Source organism: Saimiri boliviensis, chromosome 3 (genome assembly GCF_048565385.1).
Source record: "Saimiri boliviensis isolate mSaiBol1 chromosome 3, mSaiBol1.pri, whole genome shotgun sequence".
Taxonomy (NCBI): Eukaryota; Metazoa; Chordata; class Mammalia; order Primates; family Cebidae; genus Saimiri; species Saimiri boliviensis.
In genome coordinates, this window is record NC_133451.1 from 68,777,553 (window position 1) to 68,801,219 (window position 23,667).

At 38.4% G+C, this 23,667-nt stretch overlaps 1 protein-coding gene across 2 annotated transcripts in view; it reads right to left on the reverse strand.

The window, feature by feature from the left end:
- Positions 1–23,667, reverse strand: part of RCHY1 (ring finger and CHY zinc finger domain containing 1) — a 45,608-nt gene that overhangs the window by 13,261 nt on the left and 8,680 nt on the right. Inside the window, exons 1-2 of one of the 2 annotated variants that reach the window (XM_074396281.1) lie at positions 12,949–22,642; positions 4,559–4,637 (exon numbers count right to left, since the gene is read on the reverse strand). In XM_074396281.1, coding sequence (XP_074252382.1) covers positions 4,559–4,637; positions 12,949–12,956 — 87 coding nt within the window. In that variant the 5' untranslated portion in view covers positions 12,957–22,642. Of the gene's footprint in view, positions 1–4,558; positions 4,638–12,948; positions 22,643–23,667 lie in introns of those variants that run through there. The other variant, XM_010342604.3, reaches the window with a different exon arrangement.

Below are 23,667 nucleotides of genomic sequence, written 5' to 3' on the forward strand. Positions count from 1 at the left end.
ATTCCTCAAGAAGAGCAACCCCAAGGCACATAATCGTCAGATTCACCAGGGTTGAAATGAAAGAGAAAATGTTAAGGGCAGCCACAGAGAAAGGTCGGGTTACCCACAAAGGGAAGCCCATTAGACTCACAGCAGATCTCTCAGCAGAAACCCTACAAGCCAGAAGAGATTGGGGGCCAATATTCAACATCCTTAAAGAAAAGAACTTTCAACCCAGAATCTCCTATCCAGCCAAACTAAGCTTCATAAGTGAAGGAAAAATAAAATCCTTTGTGAATAAGCAAGCACTCAGAGATTTCATCACCACCAAACCTGCTCTACAAGAACTCCTGAAAGAGGCTCTACACATATAAAGGAACAACCAGTACCAGCCACTCCAAAAACACACCACATGGTAAAAGAGCATCAACACAATCAAGAATCTGCATCAACTAACCAACAAAACAGCCAGGTAGCATGAAAATGACAATATCAAATTCACATATAACAATACTATCCCTAAATGTCAATGGACTAAATGCCCCAATCAAAAGACACAGACTGGCAAATTTGATAAAAAGCCAAAACCCATCAGTGTGCTGTATCCAGGAAACCCATCTTACATGCAAGGATACACAAAGGCTCAAAATAAAGGGATGGAGGAAGATCTACCAAGCAAATGGAGAGCAAAAAAAGGCAGGAGTTGCAACTCTCATCTCTGATAAAATAGACTTTAAAGCAACAAAGATCAAAAGAGACAAAGAAGGACATTACATAATGGTAAAAGGATCACTGCAACAAGAAGAGCTAACAATCCTAAATATATACGCACCCAATACAGGAGCACCCAGATACATAAGGCAAGTTCTTAATGACTTACAAAGAGACTTAGACTCCCACACAATAGTAGTGGGAGACTTTAACACCCCATTGTCAATATTAGACAGATCATCCAGACAGAAAATCAACAAGGATATCCAGGACCTGAATACAGACCTGGAACAAGCAAACCTAATAGACATTTACAGAACTCTCCACCCCAAATCCACAGAATATACATTCTTCTCAGCACCACATCACACCTACTCTAAAATTGACCACATAATAGGCAATAAATCACTCCTCAGCAAATGCAAAAGAACAGAAATCATAACAAACAGTCTCTCAGACCACAGTGCAATCGAGTTAGAACTCAGAATGCAGAAACTAACTCAGAACCGCACAGCTTCATGGAAACTGAACAACTTGCTCTTGAATGTTAACTGGATAAACAATGAAATGAAGGCAGAAATAAAGATGTTCTTCGAAACCAATGAGAATGAAGACACAACATACCAGAATCTCTGGGACACATTTAAAGCAGTCTCTAGAGGAAAATATATAGCAATGAGTGCCCACATGAGAAGAAAGGAGAGATCTAAAATTGACACCCTATCATCAAAATTGAAAGAGCTAGAGGAGCGAGATCAAAAAAACTCAAAACCTAGCAGAAGACAGGAAATAACTAATATCAGAGCAGAACTGAAGGAAATAGAGACACAAAAAACTCTTCAAAAAATCAATAAATCCAGGAGCTGGTTTTTTGAAAAGATCAACAAAATAGACAGACCACTAGCCAGATTAATAAAAAAGAAAAGAGAGAATAACCAAATTGATGCAATAAAAAACGATAAAGGGGATATCACCACAGATTCCACAGAAATCCAAACCATCATCAGAGATATTACAAACAACTCTATGCACATAAACTAGTAAACCTGGAAGAAATGGATAAATTCCTGGACACCTGCACCCTCCCAAGCCTAAACCTGGAAGAAGCCGAAACCCTGAATAGACCAATAACATGGTCTGAAGTCGAGGCAGCAATAAAGAGCCTACCACCCAAAAAAAGCCCAGGTCCAGATGGGTTCACAGCTGAATTCTACCAGACATACAAAGAGGAGCTGATACCATTCCTTCTGAAACTATTCCAGACAATCCAAAAAGAGGGAATCCTTCCCAAATCATTTTACGAGACAAACATCATCCTGATACCAAAACCCGGCAGAGACTCAACAAGAAAAGAAAATTTCAGGCCAATATCCATGATGAACATAGATGCAAAAATCTTCAATAAAATACTGGCAAACCGATTGCAACAGCATATCAAAAAGCTCATCCACCATGATCAAGTAGGATTCATCCCGGGGATGCAAGGTTGGTTCAACATACGCAAGTCCATAAACGTAATTCACCACATAAACAGAACCAAAGACAAAAACCACATGATTATCTCAATTGATGCAGAGAAGCCTTTTGACAAAATTCAACAACGCTTTATGCTAAAAACCCTCAATAAACTAGGTATTGACGGAACGTATCTCAAAACAATAAAAGCTATTTACCACAAACCAACAGCCAATATCATGCGGAATGGGCAAAAACTGGAAGCATTCCCTTTGAAATCTGGCACTAGACAAGGGTGCCCTCTCTCACCACTCCTATTCAATATAGTACTGTAAGTTCTAGCCAGAGCAATCAGGCAAGAAAGAGAAATAAAGGGTATCCAAATTGGAAAGGAGGAAATCAAATTGTCTCTATTTGCAGATGACATGATTGTATATCTGGAAGACCCCATCATCTCAGCCCAAAATCTCCTGAAACTGATAAACAACTTCAGCAAAGTCTCAGGATACAAAATCAACGTGCAAAAATCACAAGCATTCCTATACACCAGTAATAGACTTCAAGAGAGCCAAATCAAGAATGAACTGCCATTCACAATTGCTACAAAGAGAATAAAGTACCTAGGAATACAACTAACAAGGAACGTAAAGGACCTCTTCAAGGAGAACTACAAGCCATTGCTCAATGAAATAAGAGAGGATACAAACAGATGGAGAAACATTCCATGCTCATGGTTAGGAAGAATCAACATCGTGAAAATGGCCATACTGCCCAAAGTAATTTACAGATTCAACGCTATTCCCATCAAGCTACCAATGACCTTCTTCACAGAACTGGAAAAAAACACCTTAAACTTCATATGGAACCAAAAGAGAGCCCGCATAACCAAGTCAATTCTAAGCAAAAAGAACAAAGCAGGAGGCATCACACTACCAGACTTCAAACTATACTACAAGGCTACAGTAATCAAAACAGCATGGTACTGGTACCAAAACAGAGATATAGACCAATGGAACAGAACAGAGGCCTCGGAGCCAACACCACACATCTACAACCACCTGATCTTTGACAAACCTGACAAAAAAAAGCAATGAGAAAAGGATTCCCTGTTTAATAAGTGGTGTTGGGAAAACTGGCTAGCCATGTGCAGAAAGCAGAAACAGGACCCCTTCCTGACACCTTACACCAAAATTAATTCCAGATGGATTAAAGACTTAAACATAAGATCTAACACCATAAAAACCCTAGAAGAAAATCTAGGCAAAACCATTCAGGACATAGGTGTAGGCAAGGACTTCATGACCAAAACGCCAAAAGCAATGGCAACAAAAGCCAAAATAGACAAATGGGACCTAATCAAACTCCACAGCTTCTGCACGGCAAAAGAAACAGTCAGTAGAGTGAATTGGCAACCAACAGAATGGGAAAAAATTTTTGCAGCCTACCCATCTGACAAGGGGCTGATATCCAGAATTTACAAAGAACTAAAGCAGATCTACAAGAAAAAAACAAACAAGCCTATTCAAAAATGGGCGAAGGATATGAACAGATACTTTACAAAAGAAGACATACAGGAGGCCAACAAACATATGAAAAAATGCTAATCATCACTGGTCATCAGAGAAATGCAAATCAAAACCACATTGAGATACCATCTCACACCAATTAGAATGGCGATCATTAAAAAATCGGGAAACAACAGATGCTGGAGAGGATGTGGAGAAATAGGAACACTTTTACACTGTTGGTGGGAATGTAAATTAATTCAACCATTGTGGAAGACTGTGTGGCGATTCCTCAAGGACCTAAAAATAGAAATCCCATTTGACCCAGCAATCCCATTACTGGGTATATATCCAAAGGATTATAAATCATTCTACTACAAGGACACGTGTACACGAATGTTCATTGCAGCACTGTTTACAATAGCAAAAACCTGGAACCAACCCAAATGCCCAACGATGATAGACTGGATAGGGAAAAGGTGGTACATATATACCATGGAATATTACGCAGCCATCAAAAATGATGAGTTCACGTCCTTTGTAGGGACATGGATGAACCTGGAAACCATAATTCTCAGCAAACTGACACAAGAACAGAAAATCAAACACCGTATATTCTCACTCATAGGTGGGTGTTGAACAATGAGAACACATGGACACAGGGAGGGGAGCACTACACACTGGGGTCCGTTGGGGGGAAATGGGGGAGGGGCGGGGGGGGTGGGGAGGTGGGAAGAGATAGCATGGGGAGAAATGACAGATACAGGTGAGGGGACAGAAGGCAGCAAACCACACTGCCAAGTGTGTACCTATGCAACAATCTTGCATGTTCATCACATGTACCCCAAAACCTAAAATGCAATAAAAAAATTAAAAAAAAAAAAAATTATACAAACTAAATTATATACCTTGTGTCTTCCTTGAAGATTCATAGCTAGGCATAAGTTACATTTCAAACAATGGAAAAAATCTTCCTTTGGACCAATCCTAGCAAAACATATGAAAGCCAAAAGATTAGATTATTTTTTGTAACAGTCATGATTTGTTCAATACAGAAATATGAGTCTCTATTAAGAAAATTTCCAGCCACATTGGAGAATATGGGATAAACCGCTATCTCCCCAACATCCCTCTCTAAATGTAAGCACTATACAGAGTGGTATCTACCCTTCTAGGGCTTTTTCTATAAAATTGCAAAAAGAAAGAGACACACACACTTCGGGTTTGATTTCTTATGTTAATGGATTCTTTCTACATATGCCATTCTGCGACTTTTTTTCACTTAACATATTCTGAAGATTTTATGTCTATCTACACAGAACCACTTCATTCTTCTTAACAGCTACATTAATTGCATGGATGTATAATAATTTTTAAAAATATTTCCTCATTGATATAATTTATGATCTTTAGTTGCTACAATGATACAATTAACATCCTTGTCCAGACATCACTTAGTTCACATGTTGATTATTTTTTACAAGATTCCTAGAAGTTAAACTACTGAGTCAGAAAATTTTGCAACATTAATTGTGATACTGCCAAACTGACCTCCAAATAGACTGTAAAAATTTATATTTCCACCATCACTGCAAGACAGTAACCATGTTCCACATACTTTGGCTAACAATGGTTACTGGTATTATAGACAAACAAAAGATATCATTTTTATTTGCATTTCTCAAATTATGAGACAGGGAATGTACATTAATGTTTATGAACTACTTGGATTTCTCTGTGGATTATTCATATGCTGTGTCCATTTTTCTACTGGGGTATTTGTTTTTAACCAATTTACAGGTAAAAAAAATAACATGAATATTACTTTTTTCATATATATAATGAATATTAATGTTTTTACTTGCATGTATATTTATATATCATGAATATAATTTTTCATTTGCATATATTTACTTTTCTGTGATTTATCTTAACTTTGTCATATAGCCATTTTTAATTATCATGTAATAAAAAGCCATCAATATCATCCTGTATAGCTTATGTTTTCTGTCTCTTGTTTAGGGAAGACTTTTGTAACCTATAGATCATAAACAGACTCCTCTATGTATATTTCTAGTACTTACAGCTTTGCATTTTTATATTTTTCTGTAATCCATTTGAAATTTGTTAGGTATGGCAAAGGTTAGATTGCTACTTATCCCTATATATCTGTTCTCCACTTCTTCTACATTAATAGGACATTTAGCTAGACACTGAGCTATTCAAAACTGTCCTGAATAAAGACTATTTTCCAACATACCTGGAGGTTGGGAACAGAAGAGATACAAGAAAATTTTGCATTGTGCCCTCAGGAGGAAAAATATGCCTTCCCTTCACCTAACTTCCCCCTTTCTTTTCTTTTTTTCTTTTTTTTTTTTTTGATACGGAGTTTCGCTCTTGTTACCCAGGCTGGAGTGCAATGGCGCGATCTCGGCTCACCACAACCTCCGCCTCCAGGGTTCAGGCAATTCTCCTGCCTCAGCCTCCTGAGTAGCTGGGATTACAGGCATGAGCCACCATGCCCAGCTAATTTTTTGTATTTTTAGTAGAGACGGGGTTTCACCATGTTGACCAGGATGGTCTCGATCTCTTGACCTCGTGATCCACCTGCCTCGGCCTCCCAAAGTGCTGGGATTACAGGCGTGAGCCACTGTGCCCGGCCCCTTAACTTCCCCCTTTCCACAGGTCAGAATATGAGGCATTTTAGACTACAGAGACAGGAAAATACCTTATGGATGAAAAGGCAAAAAACAAGAGGAACCTGAGTTCCCATTTAGCTACACAATTCAGACTCTTCCATGTGAAATGAACTTCTGCCTTTCGTGAACTATTACTTTGAGTTTCTGTCACAAGATGCTAAATCCATATTCTAATGAATACAGTTTTAAGAGTCAATTTTTGGTTTCTGAATGGATAATCAATTATCCTAATACTACCCCTTCCTGATTTGAAATGTCACATTTGCCATAAATTCATGTTTGTCTGTGTATACACAAACACACTCTACGTTTGGTCATTTATCTATTCATCTATTCCTGCACAAACAGTAAACTATTTGAACTATATAGCTTTATCATGTTTTGTTACGTGGAATGGCAATCCACTCTTCATTGTTCTTCCTTCAAAATCTACTCAGCTATTGTGAATTTTCTCTTACAAATGAACTTTAGAATAGCCTGTCAAACTCCGTAAGTAAAATCCTGCAGGAAGCTTCCACTACTGCCGAAGATAGAATAACCAAGATCAGATCTACTGTCCCATCTGAAACAACAATGGCAAAAGACAGAATCTATGAAATGGTGGTTTCACTGAACATCGGGCAACAAAACAGAGTGAACTGTGAGAGACAAGAAACAAAGTAAGCGAGCTCTAAAATTGCTCGTTTATTGCCAAGAGAGTTTTCAGGCCAAGACAGGTTAGAAGAACTAAGGGTGACCCCGGAAGACTTCATGATTGAAATGAGCTGAGATGGTAGAGAAACCAAGACAGTTAGATTCATAGGATAGAGCATCAGATAGGAGAGAGCTGCACAGAGCAGCTGAAACCCCTGAAATATTTAGTAGGATACATTGCAGCACATGGATGTAAGGAAACTACACAGGGCCAGGGAAACAACTTCTAAAGAATGAGAAGGAACAGACTATTCACACATGGTTAGGAACAGTGCCTGATCCCACCAAGCAGACTGGGGAAACTCATAATTCACAGGCTCTGGGTAGAGTAGTTAAGAAAGACATTGTCTCAATGGTGGAGAATAATTAGCCCTAGAATAAGCCCTTCTGTAGATCTACCTAACAAATTAGAAAAGTAAATATCAGAAAGTTCAAACTGTTACCAAGTAACTTAACTACATCCCAAAACAAAGCTCAAGAAGATTTATAGGACTACAAAAATAGCCAGCACTAAACATGGTTAAGAAAAACAACAACAACAAAAAAAAACACATGTGATATCCAATCAACAATAACCAGGCATGCAAAGAGGCAGAAAAACACAACATAAAATGAGAATAATAATCAATCAAATCAACCCAGAATTGACATAGATAGAATAGAGGGCATTAAAAGTTGTTATAACTGTATACCATTATATTCAAAAAGTAGTAAAAATATGGAAAATATGTTTAAAGAGCCAAATTGAACTTCTAGAGATAAAAACTACAATGTCTGAGATTTAGAAATACACTAATGGATTAATGGCAAGTTTGATATTGCTAACAAAAAGGTTAGTCAACTTGAAGGCACAGTAACAGAAACTGTCTGAAATGAAACAGGAAGAAAAAGGAATTTTTTAAAAATGACAGAGCATGAGTAAGCTGTGAGACAACTTCAATCAATCTAATATACATGTGTTCAGTTGAGCTTAACGCTGCCTCTTACATATTTTAAGTTTGTCCTAAAGGCTTTGCTGTGCAGTTAACTGTAACCTAACTGGATGTGTATACAGACAGTAACCTACTCTCGTACTAATCACCAAGTTTCAGCCAATCGCAGGCAGTCCTCTGTTCAAACTGTGTTCAAATAAAGGGAAATGCTGAGCTGTAACCAAACCAGCTTTTTCCGTACCTCACCCATTTTCTGTCACTTTCCTTTTTCTGTCCATAAATCCTCTCTGACCACATGGCAGAGCCAAGGTTGCTCTGAATCTATTTTCATTTGGGGCTACCCAATTTGCAAATCATTTTTTGCTCAATTAAACTCTGTTAAGTTTAATTTGTCTTAAGTTTTTCTTTTAACACATGCAACTGGAGATCCCTAAGGTGGGAAGCAGGGGAAGGGGAGGACTGGAAAAACATCTGAAATATTAATAGCCAAAACTTTCCTGAAATTAATGAAAAAAAAACTATAAATCAATGGACTCAAAAAGCTCAACAAACCTTAAGGACAAGCAACATGAGGAAAACTATACAATAGAATGTCATAATCCAATTGTCAAAACTAGAATCAAACAAACAAAAAATCTTAAAAGGAGCCACACACACAAAAAAAGACGTGCACAGGAGAAAGATGAAGATGACTTGATTACCCTTGGGAAAGACTTCACAAACCCAAAATTGGTAAAAGGAAAGAAATAATAAAGAGCATAGTAGAAAAAAATGAAAGTGAGACTAAAAACACCATGCAAAAGACCAATAAAACAAAAGCTGGTGTTTTTGGAAAGATAAAAAATCAAAAAAAATACTTAGATAGATTATGGAAAAAAAAGAAAACAGAGAAGACACAAGAACTCAGACCACAGAAATACAAAGATAGATACTATTAACAACAACTATATGACAACAAATTGGAAAACCTAGAATAGATAAATTCCTGGACACATCCAATCTTCTAAGCTTCAACCACGAAGAAACAGAAAACCTCAATAAGCCAGTAACAAGTAATGAGATTGAAGCCATAACAAAAAGTTTTGCACCAAGGAAAAACCCATACTGCTGATAGCTTCACTGCTGAATTATAGTAAACACTTAAAGAAAGGAAGGAAGAGAAAGAAAATAAATCCTAAAATTTACATGGAGCGAAGACCCTGAATGTCACAGTCACCCCCTGTTGTATGCCACTGTCAGGATCACCACCTGCAGATCACCCTGACTCAACGACAGGTGAAGAAAGTACACTGACACACAGATACTATGATTTGTAAGATTCCGCTGAGGGTCCCTGCGGCTTCTTACAGACTCCCTGGAAAGTGCTGTAAACAGTTGCAGCCGCCAGCCCTCCCCAGCCAGTGAGACTCACATTTATTTAGCAAAGCTTAATTGACAAAATACTTGAGTCAACACACTTGCAGAGAAAGATCAAAGGCTCAGGTTCCAATGCCCAAAGCAAACACCATTAGTGGATAATATCCCTGGCCAACCTCCCCCAAGAGGACCATCTGGTTCAAAAGTTAGTTTTAAGACCACAGGAATAAACGAGTTAGTTAGGTAAACTCCCCCACATACCCTAGCTATTTGCTTCACTTATAAACTAAATGTAAGGGGGATTTAGGCTGCCTTCAGCCAAAACTTCTACTGAAACCGTGAAAACACCCTTAGGCCTTCCAAAAGGATTTGAGACTATTTTTTATAACTTTTCTCTACTACGTTTCTCTTAATACTTTTGCCACTATCCTGAGTGAATTCCCACACCTAAATAGTCAAAGCAATTCTGAGCAAAAAGAACAAAACTGGAGAGGCTTCATACTACCTAACTTCAAAATATACTACAAAGCTACTATAACCAAATCAGCATGGTACTGGCATAAAAAGAGACAAATAGACCAATTATGCAGAACAGAGAAACCCACATATAAATGTATGCATTTACAGCTAACTCATATTCAAGAAAGGTGCCAAAAATGTACAATGGAAAAAAGATAATCTCTTCAATAAATGGTGCAGAAAAAAATAGGATAACCACATGCAGAAGAATTAAACTAGATGCTTATCTCTCATCAGACACAGAAATCAAATAAAAATGGATTAAAGACTTAAACCTAAGACCTGAAACTATAAACTACTAAAGGAAAACACTGGGGAAACTCTCCAGGATACTAGTATTGGCAAAGACTTTCTGTGTAAGATCTCAAAAGCACACACGACTGAAACAAAAATGGACAGACAGAATTACATCAAGCTAAAAAGCTTCTGCAGAGCTCAGGAAACAAACAACAAAGTGAAGAGACAACCCACAGAATGAGAGAAACTATTTGCAAACTATCCACCTGACAAGGAATTAATAATCAAAATATACAAACAGCTCAAACAACTTAATAACAACAAAAAAAATCTGAATTAAAAATAGTTCAAAGACCTGTACAGTCATTTCTCAAAAGACAAACAAATGGCCTGGCCAACAGGTAAATCAGAAAATACTCAACATCACTACTTATCAGAGAAATGGAAATCAAAACCACAATGAGGTATCATCACATCCCAGTTAGAATGGCTTATATCAAAAAAGACAGGGAATAACAGATGCTGGTGAGGATATAGAGAAAGTGGAACCCTTGTATACTATTTGTGGAAATATAAATTAATACAGCCACTGTGGAGAACTGTATGGAGATTTCTCAAAAAAACTAATAGAGCTACCATATGATACAACAAGTCCACTACAAGTCTGATTCTAGAGAGAAATCAGTATATCAAAGGTTATCTGCACTCCCATGTTTACTGCAGCACTATTCACAATGGCCAAGATATAGAATCAACCTAAGTGTCCATCAGTGAAGAATGAATAAACAAAATGTGGTATGTGTACACTATGGAATATTATTCAGCCATTAAAAAGAATGAAATCCTGTCATTTACAGCAACATGGATGGGATGAAGGTCATTATGTTAAGTGAAGCAAGCCAACCATAGAAAGACAAATATCATATGTTCTCAATCATATGTGGGAACTAAAAACTGGATGTCATGAAGATAGAGAATAGGCTGGAAGATACCAGAAGCCAACAAGCGTAGTGAGGATCAGGCAGGGGAGGGGATGAAGAAAGGTTGATTAATGGGCAAAAATATACACTTAGAAGAAATAAGCCCTGGTGTTTGATAGATCAGTAGGGTGACTACCATTAACATTAATTGATTATACATCTTAAACTAGCTAAAAGAGAATTAATTCAAATGTTTCCAGCATAAGTATTTAAGCCTGGACAACATGGAGAAACCCTATCTCCACAAAAAATTAGCTAGGCGTGGTGGCACATGCCTATACTCCCAGGTACCCAGGAGACTGAGGGGGAGGATCACATAAACCTCGGAGGTTGAGGCTGCAGAGAGCTGTGATCGTGCCATTGCACTCTAGCCTAGGCAACAGAGCAAGACCCCTTCTCAAAAAACAATAAATATTTAAGGTGATAAATTTACCAATTATCCTGATTTGATTATATGAATGCATCAAATTATGAAATGTAGTCCAAAAAGATGTACATCTAATACATGTCAATAAAAACAAGGAATCAGAACACAGCAACCACTTCTGCTATACAATGCTGTCTTATAATGAACTCTGGTGCTTACTTAGTAACAATGAGAAACTGGTATTTCCTCACTTTTTAAAAAGCTCATTCTTGCACATTCCAGTAATGGCCATTACCAAAAAATTAAGACCAGATGTTTGCCCATATTTACCAAAAATTGATGCCCTATCTTTAGGGCACATCAGTCTTTGACAAATATAGCCTTGGTCAAAAGATAATCTATAACTATAATCCAGCTATTTTAAAATGCAAATCAGGATTAAACTCTGTAAGAAGCACTTGATTTGCTTACAATGATTATTGCCTAAGGATGAACAGCAATTTTTCAAGCCCACACCTCCGGATGAGAGTCAGCAATACCACAGATGTAGCAAAAGGGTCAAGAGCAGAAATATCAGTAGGAGAGCTATGCCAAGAAGACCTGTTCATCCTTGCCTTATGGATTTATTTAATGAACTAAAAGCAATGACAAACCTTCCTAACATACCTCAGACAAAAATGTTTAATTCCCAAACAGGACTTGGTGTAAAAGACTATCAAGAATGTACAGTTCCAAAGTAAGAAGACTGATCTTCAAACAAAAATACAGGAATTAATACATTCAAATGACATGATTTTTTTTAAAGTTATCATGAAAGGATAAAGAGTTTCCAACAATGCTCTATTGCACAGACATTTTTAACCTATCTTTGTGTGTGTGTGTGTGTGTGTGTGTGTTTCAGATGGAGTTTTGCTCATTGCCCAGGCTGGAGTACAACGGTGTAATCTCGGCTCACCACAACCTCCACCACCCAGGTTCAAGCGATTCTCTTGCCTCAGCCTCCCGAGTAGCTGGGATTATAGACATGTACCATGACAACCAGCTAATTTTACGTTTTTAATAGAGATAGGGTTTATCCATGTTAGTCAGGCTGGTCTCAAACTCCCAACCTCAGGTGATCCGCCTGCTTCAGCCTCCCAGAGTGCTGAGATTATAGGCATGAGCCACCACGACCAACTCTTTCAATATTTTTATTCTCTAGAAAACAATAGTCATTATTGATGATCACATGTCATTTGACTAAAGACAGTATTTGTCAATCTTAATAGATTTTGCTCCCAATATCTTTTGGCAAATTTTTTAAAAACCAAAAGAGCTCAAAAATCCTCGAGAGTAAGTTTTCAGTATGCCACATGCACTCATTAAAAGCAACAGCAGGCTGGGCATGCTGGCTCATGCCTGTAATCTCAGCACTTTGGGAGGCCGAGGCAGGTGGATCAGGAGGTCAGGAGTTCAAGACCAGCCTGGCCAACACAGTGAAACCCCATCTCCACTAAAAAATACAAAAAAACTTACCTAGGCATGGTGGCACATGCCTGTAGTCCCAGCTACTCAGGAGGCTGAGGTAGGAGAATCGTCTGAACCCAGGAGATGAAGGTTGCAGTGAGCCAAGATCGTGCCACTGACCTCCAGCTTGGGCAACAGAATGAGACATCATCTCAAAAAAAAAAAAAAGCAACTGCAGAAATAAATATTTCAAATATTTTTGAACAATGACAAAAGATATAATGCCTCCTAAAATACCTACCTGAAATGAACAAAACTATTTGTCTATAACTTGAGTCACTTAACCTTACAATACTCAATAACATAAAATAACTTTTCTATTTGTAATGCCTGTTATTCTATAAATTAAACGTCTCCTAATTATGTTTCACTGAACATGAAAAGGATTCTATAATCAAATACTGTATTAGAAATTCAATATACTTGGATATTTCCACTGTACAATGAACAAGTTAGAAGTTCTGAGCAGGCTAGACATGGTGGCTTATGCCTGTAATCCCAGTCCTCTGGGAGGCTGAGGTGGGCGATCACCTGAGGTTGAGAGTTCAAGACCAGCCTGACCAAGATAGAGAAACCTTGTCACTACTAAAAATACAAATTTAGCTGGGCATTGTGGCACATGCCTGTAATCCCAGCTACTCAGGAGGCTGAGACAGGAAAATCACTTGAACCCAGGAGGCAGAAGTTGCAGTGAGCCACGATCACACCATTGCACTCTAGCTTGGGCAACAAGAGCGAAACTTAATCTCAATTTAAAAAAAAAGTTTCTGAGAAGGGATTTTCACTAGATTCAGCATTTAACAAACCTCTATGAGTGCAAAAGCCTTTTTATACAATACCCACTCTGTACACAGATCTAGTTCCTTTTTAATCAATTCTGTTTTAAAGATGAATATGTTATAACATTTATTATTTCTTAGAAGTCTTCTAAAGAAGAAAATCTACTTTTTCTTTAATAGAATAAACTCATTCTATTCTGTTTGCAATTACCATATGGGTCCATTGAACCCTTTTATAAATCTAATATATTATGGAATCTTAATAATCTTATTTTTCCTAATTTTGGTATATCAGTAGCCCAGGAATCCTTTCACATTAATTATCAATTGTTCCCAACTATCCTAACAAAAAGACTAAAATGCAAAGCACAGTAGAAAGACCTTTCATGTAGAAACATGAAAGAATGATATAGTATAAAATAATCACTAATGCATAATCCTTCGGTTTTCTTTCTGTATTGCTCCAAGTATTGCATCATCTTTCATGAAAGCATTAAAGAGTCTGCAGATAACTTCTTTGTAGTTTTTCTTGAATGCAGTCGAAAAATCTGAATTTTTCATTTTTTACAAATAGAAAAAAAAAAAGGAAAATTTAGACAAAGTAGAAGATAACTGCAAAAAGATAGATAACCACTCTAGACTGAAGGTTCTCCACCTAGGCAGTATTAACATTTTGAAACAGATAATTCTTTGTGGCAGGGAAGTGTCTTGTACATTATAGGATGTTTAGTTGCATCCCTGGTCTCTATCGAGTAGATGCCATTAGACTCCACTTCCCCTCACCCCCTGGTTACAACAGCTGAAAGTGTCTCCAGGCATTACCAGACTGCGCTCTGCCACCTGTCAGATCAGTGGTGGCATTAGATTCTCATAGAAGAATCTAATGGGAAAAAACTGTCCCCAGATGAGAACCAGTGCTCTGGACTCTAATTATAATGATGGTGAAATCAACCCTATAAGCAATAAACCAGATTATGATTTTCAGATGATGTGCTAGATGAACAGTCTCACTGAAAAAAAAGGAATGAACAATATACTTCTAAGAACGAAAAGAAAATATGGTATCCTCACTTGGTCATTTATTAGGAAGGACTTCAAATTACATCATGTCATGACAAAAACCTGGACCATCCCATTTTGCTAAAAGGATGTGTGATAAAATTCTTCCATCTTTTATGATGTTTGTACACCAAAATGTACTTAATACGGTTCATAAGTGGACAAATGTTGAAGGCAGATACATATGTAAAAGTACTTAGAAGGAAACAGATGATGTAAAAATGAAAATAATTTATTAATATGTTTTACAATTACGGAGCAAAGACAGTCATCTTTTCTTCAACCAAATCATGACTCTCAAAGTTCTCAAATTTATTTGAATTTGGCAATGCATGTACAGAAGTAATGATAAGCCAAGACTTATTAGTGGTGTATTTGAGATCTGGACTTAGTATTACATTTTGATGATGCAAATACAAGAACCAGAAGTAACTACAAGCTAGAACCTACTAGAAATGTGTCTAAAATCTAGAATCAGTATGCACATGTACCATATTCAAGCATGAAAACTGACAAGTAAATACAGTTGACCCTTGAACAACATGAATTTAAAGTACACAGGTCTATTTATAAGTAGATTTTCTTCTACCTCTGCTACCCCAAAATAGCAAAACCAATCTCTCTTATTCCTCCCTCTTTTCAGCCTACTCAACATTAAGACAAGGAGGAAGACCTTTATGATGATCCATTTCCACTTAATGAACAGTTAACATATTTCTCTAGTTTATCATAAAAATATAGTATATAATATATATAACATTACAAAATATGTATTAATGACTGTGTTATTGGTAAGACTTCCAGTCAGTACCAGGCTATTGGTAGTTAAAATGTGGGGAGTTGAAAGTTCTACCCAGATTTTCAATTGAGCAGGCAGTTGGTGCCCTTAACCCCAACATCGTTCAAGGGTCAACTGCAGTTATAAAGAACACTGACATATTTGAGCACACGTCTTCAACTTGGAATACATGGAATTAAAATTTGGGTTCGCAGTGTTCAAATTACTAGTAAAATTTCCAATAAAGTTGTTTTTCACTACCCTTTATTCTTTCTCCAGCACATTATTCATAAAAGGACTTTAAAATATTTTTAAAAATAAAAATCCACTATACTTAAATGGTAAATGGTGAAGATTAATTTTTCTAGTATATTCAAGGTTATCATAATACTGAAAACACTGTCAAATAATCCATTATACTTAAATGGTAAATGGTGATGACTAATTTTTCTAGTACATTCAGGGTCATCATAATACTGAAACACTGCCAACGATATACTGCATACACATTACTGTGCACCTACTGTATATAAGGCAGTGGTCACCAACGTTTTTGGCACAGGGACTGGTTTCATGGAAGACAATTTTTCCATGGAATGAAGTTGGGGGATGGTTTCAGGATGAAACTGTTCTACCTCAGATCATCAGGCATTAAATTCTCATAAGGAGTATGCAAACTAGATCCCTTGCATGCACAGTTCACAATAGGGTTTGTGCTTCTATGAGAATCTAATGCCACCACTGATCTGACAGGTGGCAGAGCGCAGACAATAATACTCGATCACCCACCACTCACTTCCTGCTGTGTAGCTCAGTTCCTAATAGGCCACTGACCAGTATCTGTGCTCCCATGCATTGGGCACTCTACTACAAGGCACTCTCGGGTATAGAAATGTAAAATATGAAAACAACATGATCTCATGAAGTTTAATACTTACCATGTAGCATGAGATGTGTACTTTGTAGTCACAATAACTTGAATGTCAATAAATCAACTAATAAAATAGTGTGTAATTTTATTGGTTGTGTATGGTAATTAAAAGCTATATGCAGATATGATATACAAAATAAAACCATAACAGTGAAAATAAATTGGAGTTAGTGAATCAAATAGGATGAATCTTAGAAACACAGCTCAGTAAAAAAAATAAAAGAAAGAAAAAAGGCCATATATATGATTTTTAAAATAAGCAAAATGAAGCACATACTGTACCTCTACTTCCACAATGAAGATGTAGCTGGTATAGGACTAAAACTCCCACTGAAAACTAGAAAAACTGAATTTAAAGAAAACAAGCTGTTTAAAAGTAGTAAAAAGCAACTAAATGCTTGAAGGCAAAGATCTTGGCGAGAAAGGAAATATAATGCGGCAAAGTCAATATCTCTGCTTCTTTCTTCCTTGAGAGATTTTTAGACCCTAAACTGTGCTGTGACAAGCTAAGAAACTAAACAGATAGCAGCAGGTAGGAGCCTAAGGAACTAAGTAAATCCTCTGAAAGTATTCCTATGCTAGGGGGCTAAAATTTAGAGTCCAGGTCCCACCACAAAAGAGATGAGACTGGTAAGCAATCCTAGCTCTAAGTCAAGATCTCCAAGGGACCATATCCTAGAAGCATAAGAATAAAGATGCAGGGGGTGGGGGGAGAACAAAATAGAACAGAACATACAAAAAAACAAAAATTCGCCTCTAATCATATCAATGCTATCTATCCCTACATTAACTGCCTACCAAAAGAAAAATAAATTCTCTTTGGAAAAAAAATGCCAGCCAGAGCTTAATTTTTTACGTATTATATCCAACAATCAACTAAAAACAAATATCAAGCATGTAAAAAGGCAGAACCAAATACCAAGGGGGAAAAAAAACAAAAACAAAACTGAAACGATCCTGAAGATGGCGGTTTAGGAACAGCTCGGAGTTGCAGCTCCCAGTGAAGCGCAGAGGGCGACTAGAATACCTGGGATAGATTCAACTGTTCAAATTAAACAGAAAAAAAAGGCTCTGAGGCAGGGAGCCAGGTGATCAGGCTCAGCTGGTCCCACCCCCACAAAAGAACAGCAATCAGAAACTCTCTAGATTGAGAGTTTCACAGCAAGCCCAGCTGAAACCGGGACGGTCCAGCTCTGTGGGGAAGGGGGGTCCGCCATTACCAAGGCACTCCACCCCTAGGGAGGTAGTCCGCCATTGCTGAGGCAGCCTGCCGTTGCCAAGGCAACCCACGATTGCTGAGGCTGCCTGCAGTTGCCAAGGCAACCCGCCATTGCTGAGGCTGCCTGTCGTTGCCAAGGCAACCCACCGTTGCCAAGGCAACCTGTCATTACAGACAGAGTACGCCAATACAGAGGTGGGCCACCATTGCCGAGGCAGTTCTAACTAAACCCATATAAACAGGACTACAGGGAAGTTCACACGGCAGCTAGGCAGAGCCCACAGCAGCTCAGCAAAGCCTCTACAGGTAGACAGTGACTAGGCTGCCTCCTTGCTGGGCAGGGCAGCCCTGAAAAAAAAAAAAAAAAAAAAGGCAGCAGCACAACAGAAATTCATAAATAAAGCCCTAACTCCCTGGGACAGAGCACCTGGGAACAAAAGGCGGTTTATGAGTTCTGCTGCAGCAGACCTAAACGTACCTGCCCAGCAGCTCTGAATGAACAATGGAGCTCACAGCTCAGCCCTTGAGCTCCTAAAAAGGACAGACGGTCTCCTCAAGCAGCTCCCTGACCCCTGTATATCCAAAGAGTCACCTCATAAAGGAGAGCTCAGACTGACATTTGGTGGGTATCCTTCTGGGACAAAGATAGCAGAAGAAGAAACTGGTAGCAACCCTTACTGTTGTGCAAGTGCTGCAGGTGATCCCCAAGCAAGCAGGACCTGGAGTGGTCCTCAGCAGTCATACAGCAGAAGGGGCAGACTGGTAGAAGGAAAACTAAGAAACAGAAATAACTTCATCATCAACAAACAGAGCATCCACTCAGAGACCCAATCTGAAAGTCAGCAAGTACAAGGACGACAGGTAGATAAATCCATAAATATGGGAAGAAACTAGCACAAAAAGGATGAAAACACCCAAAACCAGAATACCTCTCCTCCTACAAGGGATCGCAATCTTCACTGGCAAGGGAATAAGGTTGGATGGAGAATGAGTGTGATGAAATGAAAGAATCAGACTTCAGAAGGTGGGAAGTAAGAAACTTCTGTGAGCTAAATGAACATGTTCTAACCCAATGCAGAGAAACTAAGAACCTAGAAAAAATATTTGACGAAATGCTAACGAGAATAGACAAGTTAGAGAGGAATATAAGTGAATTGATGGAGCTGAAAAATACAACACGAGAACTTCACGAAGCATGCACAAGTTTCAACAGCCGAATTGATCAAGCAGAAGAAAGGATATCAGAGGTCCAACATCAACTCAATGAAATAAAACAAGAAGCCATGATTAGAAAAAAAAGGGTAAAAAGGAATGAACAAAGTCTCCAAGAAATGTGGGACTATGTGAAAAGACCTAATCTACGTTTGATAGGTGTACCTGAATGCAAAGAAGAGAATCAATCCAAGCTGGAAAATACTCTTCAGGATATTATCCAGGAAAACTTCCCCAACATAGCCAGGCAGGCCAATATTCAAGTCCAGGAAATACAGAGAACACCACAAAGATATTCCTCACAAAGAGCAACCCCAAGGCATATAATCGTCAGATTCACCAGGGTTGAAATGAAGGAGAAAATGCTAAGGGCAGCCAGAGAGAAACCTAAGGCTAGCCACAAAGGGAAGCACATCAGACTCACAGCTGATCTCTCAGCAGAAACCCTACAAGCCAGAAGAGAGTGAGGGCCATATTCAACATCCTTAAAGAAAAGAACTTTCAACCCAGAATCTCATATCCAGCCAAACTAAGCTTCATAAGTGAAGGAAAAATAAAATCCTTTGCGAACAAGCAAGTACTCAGAGATTTCATCACCACCAGGCCTGCTTTACAAGAGCTCCTGAAAGAGGCTCTACAGATAGAGAAGGAGCAACCAGTACCGGACACTCCAAAAACATACAAAATGGTAAAAAGCACCACACAATGAATAATCTGCATCAACTAATGGGCTAAACAGCCAGCTAGCACCAAAATGGCAGTAACAAATTCACACATAACAATATTAACCCTAAATGTAAATGGACTACATGCCCCAATCAAAAGACACAGACTGGCAAATTGGATAAAAAGCCAAAACCAATCAGTGTGTTGTATCCAGGAAACCCATCTCACATGCAAGGATACAAAAAGGCTCAAAATAAAGGGATAGAGGAAGATTTACCAAGCAAATGGAAAGCAAGAAAAAGCAGGAGTTGCAATTCTCATCTCTGATAAAATAGACTTTAAACTAACAAAGATCAAAAGAGACAAGAAGGACATTACATAATGGTAAAAGGATCACCGCAACAAGAAGAGCTAACGATCCTAAATATATACGCACCCAATATAGGCGCACCCAGATACATAAGGCAAGTTCTTAATGACTTACAAAGACACTTAGACTCCCACACAATAATTGTGGGAGACTTTAACACCCCATTGTCAATATTAGACAGATCAACCAGACAGAAAATTAACAAGGATATCCAGGACTTGAACTCAGACCTGGACCAAGCAAACCTAATAGACATTTACAGAACTCTCCATCCCAAATCCACAGAATATACATTCTTCTCGGTACCACATCACACCTAATCTAAAATTAACCACAAAACTGGAAGTAAATCACTCCACAGCAAATGCAAAAGAATGGAAATCATAACAAACAGTCTCTCAGATCACAGTGCAATCAAGTTAGAACTCAGAACTCAAAAACTAACTCAGAACCGCACACCTTCATGGAAACTGAACAACTTGCTCTTGAATGTTAACTGGATAAACAATGAAATGAAGGCAGAAATAAAGATGTTCTTCGAAACCAATGAGAATGAAGACACAACACATCAGAAACTCTGGGACACATTTAAAGCAGTCTCTAGAGGAAAATGTATAGCAATAAGTGCCCACATGAGAAGCAAGGAGAGATCTAAAATTGACACCCTGTCGTCAAAACTGTAAGAGCTAGAGGAGCAAGATCAAAAAAACTCAAAACCTAGCAGAAGACAAGAAATAGCTAAGATCAGAGCAGAACTAAAGGAGATAGAGACACAAAAAAAACCTTCAAAAAAATCAATAAATCCAGGACTTGGTTTTTCGAAAAGATCAACAAAATAGACAGACCATTAGCCAGATTAATAAAAAAGAAAAGGGAGCATAACCAAATAGATGCAAGAAAAAATTATAAAGGCAATATCACCACAGATTCCACAGAAATCCAAACCATCATCAGAGATTATTACAAACAACTCTATGCACATAAACTAGTAAACCTGGAAGAAATGGATAAATTCCTGGACACTTGGATCCTCCCAATCCTAAACCAGGAAGAAGGTGAAACCCTGAACAGACCCATAATAAGGTCTGAAGTCGAGGCAGCAATTAAGAGCCTACCACCCAAAAAAAACCCAGGTCCAGACGGGTTCACGGCCGAATTCTACCAAACATACAAAGAGGAACTGGTACCATTCCTTCTGAAACTATTCCAAATAATCCAAAAAGAGAGAATCCTTCCCAAATCATTTTATGAGACCAACATCATCCTGATACTAAAACCCGGCAGAGATTCAACAAGAAAAGAAAACTTCAGGCCAATATCCATGATGAACATAGATGCAAAAATCTTCAATAAAATACTGGCAAGCCGACTACAACAGCACATCGAAAAGCTTATCCACCATGATCAAATAGGCTTCATCCCGGGGATGCAAGGCTGGTTCAACATATGCAAGTCTATAAAGGCAATTCACCATATAAACAGAACCAAAGACAAAAACCACATGATTATCTCAATTGATGCAGAGAAGGCCTTTGACAAAATCCAACAGCCCTTTATGCTAAAAACCCTCAATAAACTAGGTATTGATGGAATGCATCTGAAAATAATAAAAGCTATTATAACAAACCAACAGCCAACATCATACTGAATGGGCAAAAACCGGAAGCATTCCTTTTGAAATCTGGCACTAGACAAGGATGCCCTCTCTCAACAGTCCTATTCAATATAGTACTGGAAGTTCTAGCCGGAGCAATCAGGCAAGAAAAAGAAATAAAGGGTATTCAAATAGGAAAGGAGGAAGTAAAATTGTCTCTATTTGCAGATGACATGATTGTATCTAGAAGACCCCATCGTTTCTGCCCAAAATCTCCTGAAACTGATAAGCAACTTCAGCAAGTCTCAGGATACAAAATCAATGTGCAAAAATCACAAGCATTCCTGTACACCAATAACAGACGTAAAGAGAGCCAAATCAAGAACGAACTGCCATTCACAATTGCCACAAAGAGAACAAAATACCTAGGAATACAACTAACAAGGAACGTAAAGGACCTCTTCAAGGAGAACTACAAGCCACTGCTCAATGAAATAAGAGAGGACACAAACAGATGGAGAAACATTCCATGTTCATGGTTAGGAAGAATCTGTATTGTGAAAATGGCCATACTGCCCAAAGTAATTTACAGATTCAACACTATCCCCATCAAGCTACCAACGACCTTCTCCACAGAACTGGAAAAAAAAACAACTTAAACTTCATATGGAACCAAGAGAGCTCGCATAGCCAAGTCAATTCTAAGCAAAAAGAACAAAGCGGGAGACATCAAACTACTGGACTTCAAACTATACTACAAGGCTACAGTAATCAAAACAGCATGGTACCGGTACCAAAACAGAGATATAGATCAATGAAACACAACAGAGGCCTCAGAGGCAACACAACTTATCCACGAACATCCGATCTTTGACAAACCTGACAAAAACAAGCAATGGGGAAGAGATTCCTTGTTTAATAAATGGTGTTGTGAAAACTGGCTAGCCATGTGCAGAAAGCAGAAACTGGACCCCTTCCTGACACCTTACATTAAAACTAACTCCAGATGGATTAAAGACTTAAACATCAGACCTAACACCATAAAAACCCTAGAAGAAAACCTAGGCAAAACCATTCAGGACATAGGCGTAGGCAAGGACTTCATGACCAAAACACCAAAAGCATTGGCAACAAAAGCCAAAATAGACAAATGGGACCTAATCAAACTCCACAGCTTCTGCACGGCAAAAGAAACAGTCATTAGAGTGTATCGGCAACCAACAGAATAGGAAAAAAATTTTGCAGTTTACCCATCTGACAAAGGGCTGATATCCAGAATTTACAAAGAACTGAAACAGATTTACAAGAAAAAAACAAACAAGCCCATTCAAAAGTGGGCAAAGGATATGAACAGATACTTTACAAAAGAAGACATACAGGAGGCCAACAAACAAATGAAAAAATGCTCATCATCACTGGTCATCAGGGAAATGCAAATCAAAACTACATTGAGATACCATCTCATGCCAGTTTGAATGGCGATCATTAAAAAATCTGGAGACAACAGATGCTGGAGAGGATGTGGAGAAATAGGAACACTTTTACACTGTTGGTGGGAGTGTAAATTAGTTCAACCATTGTGGAAGACAGTGTGGCGATTCCTCAAGGACCTAGAAACAGAAATTCCATTTGACCCAGCAATCCCATTACTGGGTATATACCCAAAGGATTATAAATCATTCTACTATAAGGACACAGGCACACGAATGTTCATTGCAGCACTGTTTACAATAGCAAAGATCTGGAACCAACCCAAATGCCCATCGATGACAGACTGGAGAGGGAAAATGTGGCACATATACAACATGGAATATTATGCAGCCATCAAGAACGATGAGTTCGTGTCCTTTGTAGGGACATGGATGAACCTGCAAACCATCATTCTCAGCAAACTGACACAAGAACAGAAAATCAAACACCGCATGGTCTCATTCATAGGCAGGTGTTGAACAATGAGAACACATGGACACAGGGAGGGGAGCACTACACACTGGGGTCTGTTGGGGGGAAACAGGGGAGGGACAGCGGGGGGTGGGGAGTTGGGGAGAGATAGAATGGGGAGAAATGCCAGATCTAGATGATGGGGAGGAAGGCTGCAAATCACACTGCCACGTGTGTAC